This window comes from Mustela putorius, unplaced genomic scaffold (genome assembly GCF_011764305.1).
Source record: "Mustela putorius furo isolate JIRA1106 unplaced genomic scaffold, ASM1176430v1.1 tig00000281_pilon_pilon_pilon, whole genome shotgun sequence".
NCBI lineage: Eukaryota > Metazoa > Chordata > Mammalia > Carnivora > Mustelidae > Mustela > Mustela putorius.
The window spans coordinates 30863595-30881595 of NW_025421343.1; the positions used below are offsets into that span (position 1 = coordinate 30863595).

The 18001-nt window shown below is 38.2% G+C and overlaps 1 protein-coding gene across 7 annotated transcripts in view; it reads left to right on the plus strand.

Annotated features, from left to right (window-relative positions):
- Window positions 1–18001, plus strand: part of ASXL2 (ASXL transcriptional regulator 2) — a 132245-nt gene that overhangs the window by 74162 nt on the left and 40082 nt on the right. For 4 of the 7 annotated variants that reach the window (XM_013052986.2, XM_004745947.3, XM_004745948.3 and 1 more), the window contains 2 exons: window positions 2776–2884; window positions 6419–6569. In XM_013052986.2, the coding sequence (XP_012908440.2) occupies window positions 2776–2884; window positions 6419–6569 (260 nt within the window). Of the gene's footprint in view, window positions 1–2774; window positions 2885–6224; window positions 6331–6418; window positions 6570–8414; window positions 9533–18001 lie in introns of those variants that run through there. The other 3 variants (XM_045079296.1, XM_013052988.2, XM_013052987.2) reach the window with 3 other exon arrangements.

The window sequence follows — 18001 nt, forward strand, 5'->3', positions numbered from 1 at the left end:
ATTTACGACTCTTTTGGTTGTGTATGATGTAAAACCTCAGCAATACCAAAGGTAGGAATGACTCAAGGCAAGGCTTGATAGAGTGACAAAAGTAATATTGCTAAAATTATTGCTGTTTTCCTTGTTTTTTTGCAGTTCAGTGCCTTTTTGGGTGTTGTGTTTTTCTCTGTGATCCTTACCCAACCCTTTCCTTGTCTGTCCTGTTTGTTGTTTACCCCAATCCCAGATATTTTCCTCATGGTCACATATTGAAAGTTTTAGGCATTACTTCCTCTTACTGCTCAGGGGAGGAGAAAGAGTCTCTTTCTGGGGCTTCTCAGCAGAAAAAGTTTCTTTTCTTAAATGCCCAAGAAAATAGCTCCTTAGATTGTTGCCCCAGATTGAGTAATGTGTCTGGTCCTGAATTTGTCACTGTGGGAGTGGGGAAGAATAGAGTGCACACAGGGATGCTCACTGGCTTTTTCAACCAGGAAATGTGCTGTAACAGTTTGGACTTATACCTGTGATGTGCAGGGTATTAATTCAGTCTCAACCCCCTGTATGAAGGTGGGAAAGGGATAATATTTTTTTTTTTAAGATTTTTATTTATTTATTTGACAGACAGAGGCAGGCAGGTAGAGAGGAAGGGAAGCAGGCCTCCTGCTGAGCAGAGAGCCCGATGTGGGACTCGATCCCAGGACCCCGAGATCATGACCCGAGCCGAAGGCAGTGGCTTAACCCACTGAGCCACCCAGACGCCCAGGAAAGGGATAATATTTTATGGGAAATTTTAGGTATTGAAGAGTGTTTGCGTAGATGCTAGGGAATCAGACCACAGGTGACCAGATCGTAGCTCTTACAGAAAGGTGCAGAATTGTACAAAGGTACAGAGATTGCACCTTTTACATTTATTATGATCTGTTTCTGTATTTTGATTTGTTCTGGCAACAGCCTAGTGTTCATTTGCCTATTTATCCTGTCCTAGAAACCTATTGCTTCAATAGTAGTAGCTTAGAGTACATTTTAATATCTTCTTAAGGCTCCCATCATTTTTTCCCCAGAAATTTCTTACATATTTATTTGATACAAACTTTGGGATTCTGACTAGAATGGCATGTGTATTTTTAAGATGGAAATTCCAAATTATATAAAAATAACTGTGAGAATCAATCTGGAGACTCTCAGTATTTCCTTGACAAAAAATTCTTTGAAAAATCTTCTTGGTTGCCCTCTGTCTTCTTTACAGTTTTTGACCCTCAACACTCTCGCAAGTACCAGGGGACAATGGACTCATGGTCCTGCTCTCCCCTACAGAGAACTCCTATGTTTAACTATACCCAAGATACCTAGCAGCATCTTCCCGTAGGCTTATTTGAGATATACTAAGTGGTACCCGCAGAGAACTGAGAGGGAGAACAGCTCAAAATGTGCACATAAGATGCCTTATCCCTCAGGTGTTAGGACGGATTTTTTTTTTTTTTAATATTTTATTTATTTATTTGACAGAGAGAAATCACAAGTAGATGGAGAGGCAGGCAGAGAGAGAGGGAAGCAGGCTCTCCGCTGAGCAGAGAGCCCGATGCGGGACTCGATCCCAGGACTCCGAGATCATGACCTGAGCCGAAGGCAGCGGCTTAACCCACTGAGCCACCCAGGCTCCCAGGACGGATTTTTTTTTAAAAATATAGGATGCCACACATCTTCTGTTATTTTGCTATTTGTCATGTTAGAGAAGTACAAAAAGATAGGAAATATAATGTGATAACAGAAAGGAAAATAATATGTTTATTTTTTTACAGATGATTTATTATAGGCCCCAAATTCTAGAAATATGGTAAATGTGTATTGGAATTAGTAAACCTTTAACCATGGTGCTACATGGATGATAAATATTCCAGAACTTACCTCTTACCTCTTTAAGTGAAATCGTGGTAGGTTTAAGTACAAGAAACCATTGCATTGTATGTGTGTGTGTACATGTGTGTATGCATGGCATTACTATGTTGTACAGTTGAAACTAATATATGTCAGTTATATCAATAAAAAAACTTAAAATATAAGAGGCAATAGAAATGTGTTCATTTCACACCTCAGATTCAGTCTGTTGCCGCAGTGTGCAAGAGAATGGATGTGTGTGTATGTATATATATTTTAATTTTTTTACCTTTTTAGGGGAGAGCAATATTGTTTATTGGAATCTGTAGATGTGTTCTTTCCTCCCTGTGTTTTACTTCTGGACCTGTAAAGTTTGTGTTAAATGAAGGGGATTATTTGTTTTGTTTCTTTAATTTCACCTTAACTGAGGTATAATTGACAAAATCATAAGTGAAATACAATATTTACAAAATATATTTGTAAGATTTCTCTGAGGTCCATGTTTTCTTACATGTTAAATACTGGATCAGGATTAAGAAAAAGAATTTTGGGGGGCGCCTGGGTGTCTCAGTGGGTTAAAGCTTCTGCCTTCAGCTCAGGTCATGATCCCAGGGTTCGTGGATCGAGCCCCACATTGGGGGGTCTCTGCCTACTTGTGATCTCTGTCTGTCAAATAAATAAATAAAATATTAAAAAAAAATTTTTTTTTTCCTTTAGATACATGGGGGTGAATTTTACATCAGTTTTCTCCATGGCAGCCTCTCTATAGATGGATAGACTTTTTATAGTTTATAAAATGTGTTTCTGTCAAATGATGTTGATCAGTTAATTTTATCTTAGTCAGTGTAACGTACGTTACTCCGAGACAGAAACTAACCATTGTATTCCTCTTGTTCTTTCTTTTCTTTTTTTTTTTTGCAGCGGGACTTCCCCTCTTGCTTGCCTGAATGCAATGCTGCATACAAACTCCCGAGGTGAAGAAGGCATCTTCTATAAAGTTCCAGGTAGAATGGGAGTATATACTTTAAAGGTAAATATTTCTGTTAGGGCATCATTTATAAGGTAAAAACAGGAAGTGACTACATCTAAATGATACTTGCATCATAAATACAGAACTCTGTTCTTGAAGAGCTTATTTTCAGAAAGAGGTAATATGTGTAACTCTGTATCCTGTGCACTTTTATACTAATCTGTGGGCATCTGTAGGTAGACCAGAGAACTAACTATATTTTTCGTTCTGTATGATAATGCTATCTTGAAAGGATGAAGTGAAAATGACTTCTTCCAGTGCCTTTTTAAAAGACCTCATAGCGTTTGAGTAGTGAGTGTTACCTTGCAGCAAATAGAGCCTTGATGCTTTCTATTACTTTGTTATTTAATTCTCCATTACAAATCAGAGCTGCAGTTCTTCTTTTTTTGTAATGGAGAACGCCCAAGTTCAGAAGATCAGATTTTCTTACTTTGTGTTTGACGGATAGTGTAAGAACTGGAATGTGGACCCAGATTTGACTAAATTTCTGAGCTCCTGTTCTTTTTACTATAACAGTCTTGCTGATTTCTAATTCTGGCGCTGAGAAGACACCTTGACTTATCAGTGTCCCTTGAGTCACAAACAGGAAAACCAACTCAAATGAACTTGATTAAAACAGAGAGTTTATTAGTTCATGTAACTATAGATTCTAAGAACACTCAGTCTGGATCCAGGAGCTCAAATGATGTCATTGGGGATTGATCTCTCTGCTTTCTTTTGGCTTTATTGTTGGCAGGTTCTCTCCTATCATACATGACTTGATTGTTAACCCCCACTCTGTAGGCTGTAAGTCTGAAGAGAAAAGAGCTTCAGGAGCTGAAGTGGGACCTCTTGAGTTAGTTCTGATTTGGCTTAATTGGTTTGGCTTGGCCCATGTGTCTCTGCCTGAATAATCACTGTTGCCAAATGCACTGAGTCTTCTGATAGGCGATTTGTAGGTTCATGATCACTCTTGCTATCAGGTGGAGAGGAAGCCCTCTGCCAGATGAATTCAGGAAAGGGATTGTTTGCCAAAAGAATTATCAGCAGGAGGAGAATTAATACTTGGCATGCACTGACTATTATCCATGTGTACGTGGGCTCTGTCCCCTCTTTAGCTTTGAGCTGTAGTCATCACTATGCTCAGTGGTTGTGAATGGCCCACTAACATTAGAAAGTTCTAATTTGCCTATAGTACCTCCTTCTTATACACTTTATTAAACTTCCTGTGATATAAGGCTCTACTCCTACAGGGAGCTTTTTGTGTTCCTTTTAAGGTTTAGCTATTCTAGACCTTCCATATTGTTAATAACATTAATTAAATGTCTGTTCTGTGCTGAACACTGTAGAGACTGTAAAGAAGAATAAACTGTGGTTCCTTATCTCTTGAGGCTCATATGATTACTGAAGTAATTGCACACTGCCAGACTGTTGTGATACAAAGTACTGTATTATAAGGCATCAACATAATGTAGAGAAACAAAGATGCATTTTGAATAAGAGGCTATAGGAAGCTTTTGTTTTTGTTTTAACTTTTAAAATTTGCATTGAATGTTGGCTGATAAGTAATTGGTGGGGAGGACCTTCCAGGATAAGGAACTAGTGAAGCAGAGGCACACACAGAAGGATTCAGAATGGATTTGAAACCAGCGTAGATAGAGAAGTGGTTACCATCCTCTGTGTGTGGGCCAGTGTGGTAAGGGTTTGGGGACGGGGTAAACATTAAGTGAAAATCAAATTTTGGAGGCTTTTTGAAAACCTGACTTGCAGTTTGAGAGTGAGAGAGAGAAAGAGAGCTGAAGAGATGGCAGAGGTTTTTCAGAATAGTATGATCAAATCTGTGTTAGGAAGATAATTCAAATCAGATAGATTTAAGGGTAAAAATGGATTGTTTGCAAGAGATAATTGGCCTGAACTATGAGATCAGTAAAAGAGAGGCAAGGGACATTAGAGAAATAAAATGGATACTGTGGAGTGGGGAAAAGGAGGGGTGAAATGTTTCAGAGATATGCCACACTCGCAGTTGACCAGCTGATCCTGGATAGGTTACGAATCTAAGCTTAAGAAGTTACATTTGTACTTAAAATACTTAATGGCGCCTACAGGTCAGGGGGTCTGACTGGCAACTAACTCTGTAAGAGCTCTTCCATGTTTTGAAGGAAAGGATAGCAAAATATGGGGGGTGTATTTTAAAAAAGTATATAAGAAATGTCTTAGAAATGGCAAAAGGATATAAATATCATGGGAAGAAGCAGTTCCTTTCTGGATCAGAGGTTATTATCTTGGCTATAATGTTGTGAGTCAGTTCTAGGAAGGAGGGTCACACGGTCAGAATTATTTTTTATCTGATTATAAAATGTGGGAAAATAAAAAAATATATTGAGAGGAAAAAAGAACTAGCCATAGTTTCTTAACTTAGAAATTCACTAATATGTTTACCTGTGTATATTTTTATATACTACATGTGTACATAGTAGTTCGTATTTATTATGTGCCAGGCACTATCCTAAGCGTTTTACATTTAACTCGTTTAATTTCAGAATGATCTCATAAGGTAGGTATTATTATTTCCATGTTTTAGACCAGGAAACTGAGGCATAAGAGGTTAAGATTTTGATCGGACTGCATAATTAGCAGACGATAAAGCCAGAATTCAACTCCAGAACATCTTCATTTTCTAGTTCTTGATCTTGCACCTATCCTACTGTATATCTCTTATATACTCTGCTGACACAGGTATTCAAATATTCAAATTTTCATTTGAATAGTCACGCATGGCTAGTGGCTATCAATTGGACAGCACGGTTCTCTATGTTTTACCTGGATGAATATTCAGCTCTTGGTCATCCATAGCCTTTTTGAAGGATGCTCTTCAGTTTAGCATTGTCACTATTCAGTGTAGACACCAAAGAGTCCTGTGAGTTCTTAAAAAACTTTTTCCTTTTGCGGTGCCCGGCTGGCTCATTCAGTAGAGCCTGCAACTCTTAATCCTGGGCTTGTAAGTGTGAGGCCCACATGAAGAGTTTATTTAAAAATAGAAAAAAAGGATTGGAATTATTCCTTTTGTATTTGACTCTTGCTGCTTACTAACCAGTATTTAGAAATCAATGAGATTCAAATAATGTACTGTTTCTTCCTATCCAGAGTCAGCTGAACTCACAATACTTAACAAATACATACACAAACAAGCACATATCGATGGATAATGAGTATATCTACCTTTCACAAAATTATTATTGTAGTTTTTAAATTCTGAACATCTCATTTACTTGGACTTCCATAGACCCAGTTTGTTCTAATTTAAGCCTCTGTGTTGTGCTTTCATGTGATTGTCATGTATAATTTTTATCTTTGGATGTAGATGGAAACATGAGCTAATTTGACCCACAGAAGGGAGATGACAGGAATTCAGAAAATATTGCTGGTTCTGCTACTGAACCCTATAATACTCAAAATTAATCAGCACAGTTAAGTTACAACAATGTATATCAGAAATCTAATTCCTATTTGCTGAAATGGTAATGATTAATCCTAATTGGATGCCTGCATTTTCAGAAAGACGTGCCTGATGGGGTGAAAGAGCTATCAGAAGGTTCAGAAGAAAGCAGTGATGGTCAGTCAGATTCCCAGAGTTCTGAGAACAGCAGCAGCAGCAGTGATGGTGGCAGCAACAAGGAGGGAAAAAAGAGCAGGTGGAAAAGGAAAGGTAAATCCACCTGATCTCTCGATAAAGTCTTGAATGCTATAGGACACATGCCCTTGTTAGTAGCTCCTCTGTATTCAGACCCCGGGACAGTCCGTCTCTTTCCTTTCCCTTGAGATTGGTACCATCCAGTAGAATTTCTTGCGATGAGGAAATATCCTGTGTCTGTGATGTCCAACCCAACGTAGCCAGTGGCTCGTTATGTCTGTGAGCACTTGAAATATGGCAGTTTGACTGAGGGACTGAATTTGTTCTTCTTTTTAAATTTTCATTTGAATAGTCACGCATGGCTAGTGGCTATCAATTGGACAGCACGGTTCTCTATGTTTTACCTGGATGAATATTCAGCTCTTGGTCATCCATAGCCTTTTTGAAGGATGCTCTTATTTGCCTCTTTAATCCTCTCTTCTAAAATTTGAACACTTACTGCTCTAACAGCCCTCTACTTACCAGGGAAAGTACTAGCAAGGACTAAATTTAGTCTGTTCTTCGCTCTCCCCTGCTTGGTGTCTGCTTCATAGCTTACCCAAAAAACCATTTTTTAGGGAGTAATGTCTGTTGCTGCAGCTTCCCTGGGATAGAATTTCCACTTAGGGATACACTTTATTATCTATTCTTGGTAATTATCTGTAGCTTCTTAGCAGAGTCTTCTTGAAGAGGGCACATTGTTTTTACCTCAATATTTATAAACTTAGTCGTACACGGCAGGGCAGATTTAAGCCAGCTCATGATGGTTCCTTTGCAAGGACTGATATAGTGATATTCTAGAACAAAATGACATCCAAGAATTTCCCTAGCTTGGATATCCCCTTTGGTTTGTGTTACAGGTGAGCAGTCTTTGGATCTAGAACCTGGAGTTTTATATGTAGGAATACTTGATTCATTAATTTTAAGTGCTTTGGAACTATTGATTTGGTGCTGTATCAGAAAAAACTCTGATTCCTTACCATCCCTGCATTCATATGTGTGATACTCCTGGAGAGAACTGAGATAATTGGTGGCATCGTTTGTGTTCTCTGGTAAAGCTACCACACATACAAATTTGGGCACGTTTTATAATAAGAGCATTTTAGCTGTAAGATCACATTCACTTGGAGAGTAACCCAGATCTCAGATGTTAGGAACAAATAGGATAAAGTCAAGATAAAGCTAGCTCATATGACCAGTATTCTTGAGATAGAGATATGTTTTAGATCAGTGGTGAAAGGAGGTATGGCCTTACATTCCTCAGAGTCCACTAAGGATCTTTGGGAGGGTGGAACCGAAAGTGTTAAGGGCTCTGTCATTCCTGCTTGTACCGAGTTTAAACTTTTTTTTTGAAGATTTCTTTTTATTTGTTTTAGAGAGAGTACAAGCATGAGGGCCAGAGGGATTCCCAAGCAGACTTCATGCTTGGTGTGGAGGCAGTCTCGCAGGGCTTGGTCTCATAACCTTGAGATCACAACCTGAGCCAAACCAAGAGTCAGACACAACCAACTACAGCACCCAGGTGCCCCACCTAGTTTAAATTTTGGAAGTTGGTGATCTAAGATTAGAAACCAAGCCAAATCATCAAGCAGGAGAAACAGTAAGATTCATAATTTCTGGATGTGTCCAAAGACAGGAAAATCAATAACTAAGTGGGCCAGACTAGAAATTTGGGGAACAGAATCATGGTCTCAAAGGTCATTCCTTTTTACTTTTTTTTTTTTTTTTTGAAACATTTTATTTATTTATTTGACAGACAGAAGTCACAAGTAGGCACAGAGGCAGGCAACGAGAGACGGGGAAGTAGGCTTCCCACTGAACAGAGCCCGGTGTGGGGCTCGATCCCAGGACCCTGGGATCATGACCTGAGCTGAAGACAGAAGCTTTAACCCACTGAGCCACTCAGGTGCCCCGTCCTTTCCACTTTCAATAGCCACATATGTTGCAGTAGCTGTTCTGAGTAGTGGCTGTAACATATTTGTTACAGGGGATGTCCAAGAAATTAAGGTGTATGTATTGTGATATAAGAAGATCCAAGAAATAACAACAGAGTCCCATTGTCAGAAGTTTTATAGATTTAAATAGCCTAACCTTGTACTATATTTGGCATTGTAACAGAAGATATTTAATAGCAATATGATAGCAAATTCAGAATTGTGGTCCAGATAAAATGTTACTGAACTGCGTTGTTATTCATTCTTCTTCTAGAAATGATCATATTATTGTGTATTTATCTTCAGTTTACATTAAGATGAGATGTTCTGTAAAGCTCTTTTCTGATTATAGGTAGTCTAAACTGAGAGTAGAATGGGCTATAGATGGTGTTTGGAAGATGAAGGTAAGAGGTGTGCATGATGTCATATGGAATTCATGTTTACTCTTTGCTGAGCGACCAACAGTGCAGAATGATTCTGTTTCTCATAGGATGTGCTTCTCTTGTTCACGGGTCATACCACGGCATATGGCATGGATGTGTGAATTTTTAGGTACATATTATATAACCTGTGAATGTTCATGGCCTCTGGTGCAAGTTAACATGCAAAGCTTGTACTTAGTGGTGTTAGCAGCAGTGTGCGACAGAGCATTTCTAAATCAGTTGCATTTATTAATAAAGGTAGAGAAAAGTAATTGTGCCTATTCCTTTGTCTTATTTAGGGCTTTAACTCTCAATCTGACATCACTTTATTTCAAATGCATTGTAAGACAGGAAGAACATTGAGATAGTATCAAAACCCACTTCCTTTTATGTACAAAAATAAAGAGCTCTGACAGCAAAACTGATACTTCTAGTTGAAAATCGATAGAAACTGGCTTGATAATAGGTATACCTTTCAGCCAAATAGGAACGGAGAACAGAACTTTGAAATTGAGTCCAATATTAAAAGTAGTTTATTGATTTCCATGTAAAGTGGAAGAACTTAGAAGTTCATAGTTTTGGTTCCTAATTGTCAGACAGGAAACAATGTTCAGAGAAGAGCTTTATGGAATTCCAAGCCAAGGTAAGGTGGACTAAATCCAGGAAAAAAAAGATTAAAATCAACTTTTTCTGTTGCTTTTTTGGTAGAATCATAGCTAAGCAGAGTCTCTTCCCCAAAATAAAATATAAGTATTGATGCATGAAGCAATGATAGAAGTATTATTTTTATCTTCTGGTAGAGAAAGTTTATTCAATTTTGGCCTGCTTTTAAAGAGTCTTAAGAAACAAGTTAATTATATAAAATACACCTTTTTACTTATAAGGAATTACTAATTCTTTCCAGGGGCATAATCTAACGTTAATTTAATTGCTTGTTCAAAGCTACTTTAAATTAGGAATTTGATAAATACCATGTTTAGAGTTAATTTCCCATACCAAAGACCTGCCTGCCCTGTAATAATCATTTCTATATGTAAGTTTACTGAATGGGGATGATTATGCATAGAAATGTGTCCTTTACTTGGGAGAAAAACTCCTTTGGGCAAAGTTAACTTATGTGGAGAGCGATCTTTGAGAGAGATCTTCTTTTTTTATGTCTTGTGGTTGGTGGCTGAGTAAGAGATTTGAGTTCCGTCATGTATTAAACATGGCTCTATTAGGACTTGGATAGGTAGGATACCCAGAAGCAAGGAAAGGTACCCAGGTGTGGCCTCTTCATCTTTGATCAGGGGATTGTTTGAATGTTAATCAGTAGCTGCACCCTGCCGAGTTTGAGGTAGACTCTCTCTACTTGGTGTGGGAAGAAGATACTTAAAACCGAAACAGTCTGTTAACTTCTGGAAATGAAATTCCTCAAAAGACAGACTGGTGAAAGTAAAAACTCTCCCTTAGGAGAAGGATTATGGTTTAGGAAGATTATAACAGTTTTGGATACTTTAGTTGTTAATCAGTCTTTCAGCTATTAATCCTTCAACTATAGAAAAATGAGCTTCAGTTTTGTTGTTACTGCTTCATTATGTCTGATAGTATTTCTAATACTTGAGAAGGGGCCCCTTAGATGTCTTCAGGAAGAAATACAATAGTGATTATTCACTAAAGTCTTTAATTCAAAGGCATCTAATATGGATAGTCTATATCCTTTTGACCTTGTTCAGTATATTACCAATGAAATAGAAAATTCTCAGTGCTGTAATATATCTGAAAAGTAATATCTTCTGAATGTATATATTTTCAGTGGGTAGTAGTAGTTGTCCAGCAACCTGAAACTGCTTCAGTCAACTATGTAAAACTGGCTTTAAGTGCCTCAAGTTCTAGGGGCGTCTGGGTGCCTCAGCTGGTTAAGCGTCCAGCTCTTGATTTTGGCTCAGGTCTTGATCTTAGAGTCATGAGTTCAAGCCTCAAGTTCTAAAATTTGTTTTAAATAATTTAAATAATAATAATATTTAAATAACAATAATTTTCTGAAAATAAGCTTAAAAACTCACTTCTCTGCTAGGTTGCTGGGGGGTGGGAGTTGATTTTTAAGTCAAATAATAACTGTGAGTCCTTTGATCAGAGTTTGTTAATATTTTTAGAAGTGGCTAATATTTTATGTCTATGTATTTATATGAAAGCAAGCATTTTTGTTTCTAATTAGATACTAAAATGTTCCTAAATAAGGTTTTTTTAAAAATTAACATATTTAATTAACATATTACTTGCTTTAGGGATACAGGTCTGTGAATCATCAGCCTGCCACAATTCACAGCGCTCTCCATAGCACATTCTCCCCCCACCCCCCCGCCCCGTGTCCATCACCCAGACACCCCATTCCTCCCACCCGCCTCCCTTCCAGCAACCCTCAGTTCCCTGAGATTGAGAGTGTCTTATGCCTTATCTCCTGGTTTCATCTAGTTTCATTTTCCCCTCCCTTCCCCTATGCTCCTCTGTCTTTCTCAAATTCCTCATATCGGTGAGGTCATGTGATAGTTGTCTAGTAAGAGAGCTTTTAAGCATTGAGCAGTCCACATTGGAGCACCAGTAGATCAGGATATAATCTTGAGAAGTATTATTTAGGCCATTCATTAGATTACTTACAAAATCAAAGAAATATCTCTATTTAGACTGCTCACCGCACTCATTCCTTCTCTGGTACGTATGTACTGTTTGTCAAGTATTTAGGAAATATAAATAAGGTATGGGCCCTGTCCATATCTAGAAGTACAGAAAAAGAAGCAGATAGTTAGCAGATGGCTTTAATAAGTAACAAGTGTTTATGTATCATGTTATGGCAACATTGGAGTAAGAAGTTGTTAACTTTACCTGGGTTAGTAAGTATTGTGTGAATTACAGGATATTCTAATATACTTTCTTCCATTTGGAGTATAACCTCTAAGGAAGACCGGATGGAGTATAACCTCTAAGGAAGACCGGATGTATCATGGAAAGAAAACATACATAAAGACAAGAAGGTAGAAAGGAAGCCATATGAAGATAAGTTTGGGTGGAGGGGGAAATTCGTGGAAAGAAGTGTAGGGATCAGTCTGTTCATCCTTAATGCTAGTCTCTGTTAGTTATAGGGTATTGCTGTGCATAAAGTGATTTCTTAGGAGAATTAAGAAATGTAGTATGTATAGGTCAGGGAATAGCAACACCACTGACTTCAAGTTTTCATAGCCACATACCAAGAGGAACAAAAAAAAAAATTTTAAGATTTTATTTGACAGAGAGAGAGAAAGAATGCACAAGCAGAGGGATCAGCAGGCAGGGAAACAGGTAGGGAGCCTTAAACAGAACTCGATCCCAGGACCCTGGGATCGTGCCCTTTGCCTAAGGCAGATGCTTAAACCAGCTGAGCCACCCAGGTGCCCCGAGGAACAAAATTCTTGTTTATAGACCTTTTGCTGTTGGTTTCATCCTCTTGTCCATTTAAGATCTGAGTTACTACACTAGCTTTTCGAAATTTTAATTTCAATTTATTTATTTTTTTCTTTCAAGTTTTCATTTAAATTCCAGTTCATTAAATCCACTAGGTTTGATTTGTTTTTCTACTGATTATTGTTGATTGTGGTGTCTCTCTCAGTTGGATGGGGGCCCCCAAATGTGGGGCAACAATCAGGTGTTAGCTGGTGGCGCTGGTGGCACTGGCAGTCAATTCACCTGAGGCAGAACGAAGGAGCTAGAAGTTTATTGAATACATACCACAAGGGAGAAGCAGGCAAGACAGCAAAACAGAGACTGTCTGCACAAAGTGATAGGTGAAGGCTGTTTTTAAAGGAGAAGAGCTCGGACATATGGGGATATATGGCATCTTCCCCTTTTGTGGTAATTGTGTCTGATTATAAGTCGCCCATTGGTCAGTTAGGGCTTGTGGATATTGGTCAGATTAGGGTCCACTGGGGACCCTTCTGTATTATGCCAGGGGGCTGGGAGGAGGGGGCCCTTTTGCCTGGTTCTACATTCCGTTGCTCAAGCCTGTTGCCTAAAAGCAACCTCTACATTTATGTTAGTTCAGTTTATTTCTAATCACTGGTATTTGGGCTAAAAGAGTTCATTTCCATTTCACTCTTGAAAAAATAATTTGTTCTGTGGATTTCCTTGATATAGGATGGGATTAATTGGTAACATTAATTGGTTTTATTTGGAATAAAAACAAACTGATAATATAGAAGCGTGAGGGATGATTTTTCTCCAAGTGCCACTGTGTAAGATAGGATTATGAACAGTGTTTCAGTCCTTGTGGGACTTTGTGGGCCAACACACTGGTATCCTAGCACTAACCAGTGATCTGTGAAACCCAGGAAACATTGGAATGGAGGGAAAGCAAAAATCATGATTTCCCACTGCTTTGTGTTGATTTGAGAGCTAAAGAAATATAATGTGTCTTGCACTGAAATTGAATTTACACTGAAATTAACCTGCAACACACATACTGTCATTGAATAGTCAAGAAATAAATGTCATTTTTTTTAAAAAAAGATGATAAATAGGTGCTTGATCAAGTTAAAATGCAGCATTAATGTTCATTTTTCAAACAATGTCCTATTCTTAATATCTTTATCCTTTTTAAAATGTAGCTCTAGGAGATCTTAGTTCCTTATTTTGTAACTCTGTAACTCTCTGTAACTCTCCATGCCTTTCCCATACACCTCCTACCCTGCATCCTCCCCTCCCCGGCCAGCTGGTTTATTCCCAGACTTTTCATCACAAAGTATTCTTCTCTTCCCTCCTCTGTCTATTATGGACTGAAACTTAAGTAAAATATAGTAAAAATGGCCCAGCGATGTCAGATTTCTTTGAAAGTACCTAAATGTTTGTTCTCACTTTTTGTATTTATTGTGTAACAGACCGGTCTTTGGACTATATTTGAATAGTAATAGTCTAGCTGGACTACATTTAAACAGCAGTGGTTTTAAATGATTTGTTAGTCTTATAAACTATTGGGAATGCGGTTTTTCTTTAACAAGGAAGGAGGGAAAATCTTGTATTTCTCCTTTAAAGGAAGAACAACATAAAATGATCTTGCCCCCCCTTCTTTGAATTTAGAGTGGAAAATAACTCCACCTTCCTGAGCAAATAATGAACTATAATGATTGTTTACCAGCACTGCAGAGGCATTAGGCCAGCTCTCAGTCACTGCTCATCCTTCCTTAGAAGTAGCTACTGTTGTGGCCCCTGTCAGTATAGATTAGTTTTGCCTATTTAAAACTTTTATTAAATTATATTCAGAGGGGCGCCTGGGTAGCTCAGTGGGTTAAGCCTTTGCCTTCGTCTCAGGTCATGATCTCGGGGTCCTGAGATTGAGCCTCGCGTTGGGCTCTCTGCTCAGCAGGGTCCTGCTTCCCCCCCCTCTCTCCGCCTGCCTCTCTGCCTACTTGTGATTTATCTCTCTGTCAAATAAATAAATAAAATCTTTAAATAAAATTCAGAAAAACACACTTTATAAAGCTTGCTGGATTTTCACAGATGGGATAGCACTGAGAACCAGTGTTCAGATCTAAGAACAAAACATTGTCAGTGCTCCAGTAGTCCTCTCTCTGCTCCCTTCTGGTAATAACCGTTGCCCCAAGTAACCACTGTAATAATTTCTGTTAGTGTAGATAAGACCTGCCTGGGACAGAACCAGAAGCTGTTCTTGAACTTAAATCATGCCTTTGGCGGCGGGGAGGGGGCTGCGCAGTAATGTTTGTAAGTTTTCATCCATGCTTTTGTATATATTCAACAGATTCTTAAAACTGTGTAGTATTCTGTTTTATTAGCTATTTCCCCCAAGAGCTCTACTTATCAATTCTACCACTGGTAAACATCAGGTTATTTTTAGTATTTGCCTATTCTATTGTGAATGCTTTTGTATCTCTTTCTTTTGTGTGCTCCTTTCTTTTGGGTATGTACTTGGGAGCAGAATTAACTGTAGTGTGTCCTGCCCATTCTTCAGAGCGGTTGCACCAATTTATACTCCCACCAGTGTGTGAGTTCAGCTCTTTCACACGCTCACTTATTGTCGGTCTTTTAAATTTTAGACTTTGGTTAATATGTAATAGTGTTCCATGTGGTTTTAAGTTGTATTTTCATAATGCCAACAGAATTAGAGTCCTCTTCATTATGAATCATTTGAATATCTCTTTATGGGTGCCTTTTCCAGTCTTTTCCATTTTTCGTGGGTCATCTTTTCCTTAATGATTGTAGTTCTTAATATATTGCCTTATTGAATATATATCTTATAAGTAACTACTCCCTCTTTATGGCCCGTCTTTTTTACTCTGTAAAAAGTATCTTTTGAGGCATACAATTTCCCAATTTTTAATATAATCCAGTACATCCTTAAGAAAATTTCCTCTCCCACTGACATGAAAATAGTTTCTTCTGGGCCATAAAACATGCCTTAACAAATTTAAAGGAATGGAAATTATCTAATGTCTGCTCTCAGATCACAGTTAAACTGGAAATCAGTAATAGAAAGATAACTGGAGGGCTCCTGGGTATCTTAGTTGGTTGTGTCTGCCTTCCGTTTGGGTTGTGCTTCTGGGGTTCTAGGATGGAGCCCCACGTCAGGCTCCCTACTCAGCGTGGCGTCTGCTGCCTGGTCCCTGGTTTATGTGTGTGCATGCTCTCCTCCTTAATAAATAAATAAAACCTTAAAAAAAAGAAAGATAACTGGAAAATAGCGAAATACATGGAGATTAAGCAACATACTCTGAATAAAAACAAGGGTCAAAGAAGAAGTCTTGAAATTTTAAAATATTTTGAACTGAATGAAAATGAAAACAATGTATCAAAATTTGTGGTATGCAGTGATGAAAGCACTAATTTGCCTTTTTTTAAAAAGGAAAAAGACCTACATACACAAACTCAGGTTGAAGTAAGCCCAAAACAAGAAAACCTTTTTCATAGTACTTTAAGAACTTAGATGAAATGGGATGATTTTGTAGGAAAATAGAATGCATAAAACTTAAACCCAATAGAGATAGAAAATCTAAACAATAAGTTTTCATACAAATAGTAATATAGAAGAGCTCCCCTTCAAATGAACACCATACTTAAATGGTTTTCCAGGGAAATTCAACCATATGTGAAATGGGTCTATTTTTCATACCATACTCTAGAATAAATTCCCAAAAAATGAGGGATATAATGTAAAACATGAAACAAAGTACTTAGGGAAAGCATGTGTGAATTCCTTTTAAAACCTGAGAATAATGAAACTTTAAACTGTTTCTGGAAGTGTGTGATTTTATGCCCTGACTCAGCAAACCCACTTCTCAGAATCAATCCACAGACACACCATCAGCAATACAAAATAACATAGCTTAAACTAATGCCTCTCAAACTTGAGCATGCATGAAAATTACATGGAGCTTTTTTTTTTTTTTTAAGATTTTATTTATATATTTGACAGAGAGAGACAGTAAAAGAGGGAACACAAGCAGGGGGAGTGGGAAAGGGAGGAGGCTTTTTGCTGAGCCGGGAGTCTGATGAACCAAAGGCAGACGCTTAAGGACTGAACCACCCAGGTGCCTCCATGGAGCTTATTTTGACACAGATTCCTGGGCCCTACCTTCAGAGTTTCTGATTCAGTGGACCTGGGCTGGGATCTAGTAATTCCATTTCCAACAGATTTTTAATTTTTAAAGATTTATTTATTTATTATTTTTTAAAAGATTTTATTTATTTGACAGAGAGAAATCACAAGTAGGCAGAGAGGTAGGCAGAGATAGGGGGAAGCAGGCTCCCTGCTGAGCAGAGAGCCCAATGTGGGGCTCGATCCCAGGACTCTGAGATCATGACCTGAGCTGAAGGCAGAAGCTTCACTGAGCCACTCAGGCACCCCAAGATTGTATTTATTTGAGAGGGAGAAGTGGGTACAGGGAGAGCGGGAGAGGGAGGAGCAGGCTCCCTGCTGAGCAAGGAGTCCAACGTGAGGCTCTATCCCAGATCCCTGGGATCATGGGCATATGCTTAACTGAGCCACGCAGGTGCCCCTCCAACAGATTTTTTTTTTTTAAGATATTATTTATTTATTTGACAGATCACAAGTAGGCAGAGAGGCAGGCAGAGAGAGAGGGAAGCAGGCTCCCCATGGAGCCGAGAGCCCGACGAGGGGTTCCATCCCAGGACCCTGGGATCACGACCTGAGCCGAAGGCAGAGGCATCAACCCACTGAGCCACCCAGGCGCCCCCAACAGATTTTTAAATACTGATTGTGTTTTTCCTAGTGTAATACCTTAAGAGCCACTGGTTAAGATTGTAGTAATAAGAGCAAAAGTCCAGAAAGAACCAATATACTCATCATTCTGGTTGAAGAAATTATAGTACATCTGCACAGTGGAGTTCTGTGTACCTAGGAAAAGGAATGTGGAAGATCTCTATATTCTGTTCCAGAATGTTCCCAAGGATATATTGAATATATTAAGTTTTTAAAAAATCAATATTCTGGACAGCTTATGATATTTGATTCTTTGCTTAAATGAGCTAAATATCTATACTGTTTTCACCAAAACAAAAACACTAGTTAAAAAACAATGGAAGAAGGGGCGGCGCCTGGGTGGCTCAGTGGGTTAAAGCCTCTGCCTTCAGCTCCGGTCATGATCTCAGGGTCCTCGGAAGCCCCACATCAGGCTTTCTGCCCCACACCACCTACTTGTGATCTCTCTCTCTCTCTCTCTCTCAAATTAATAAATAAATAAAATCTTTAAAAAATATTTTTAAGAAAGCAGTGGAAGGGTATAAATTAATATAAATGACCTCCTAAATGGGAGAATAAAGAGGTATATACAGGGGAGGGAGCTAGACTTACATGGAAGTAAGTTGTTTTATCACTTTACATAATTAAAGTAAGTTTTTAAAATGTACTTTGTAGAAATATGAAACACAACAAGCTCAAGAATATGTCAAATTTGTGGCATAATGATATAAGTATGTTGTTTGGAATATATCTTAGTTACAGGAGACCAAACACCAATAAATCTTAGACTTCATTCAGTTGTCTTATTTTCAGTAATAGGTATGGTTTCTTTGAAATTAGATCTATAGTAGAAATCAAATTGATAATTACAGTAATGTTATCAGGAACCAG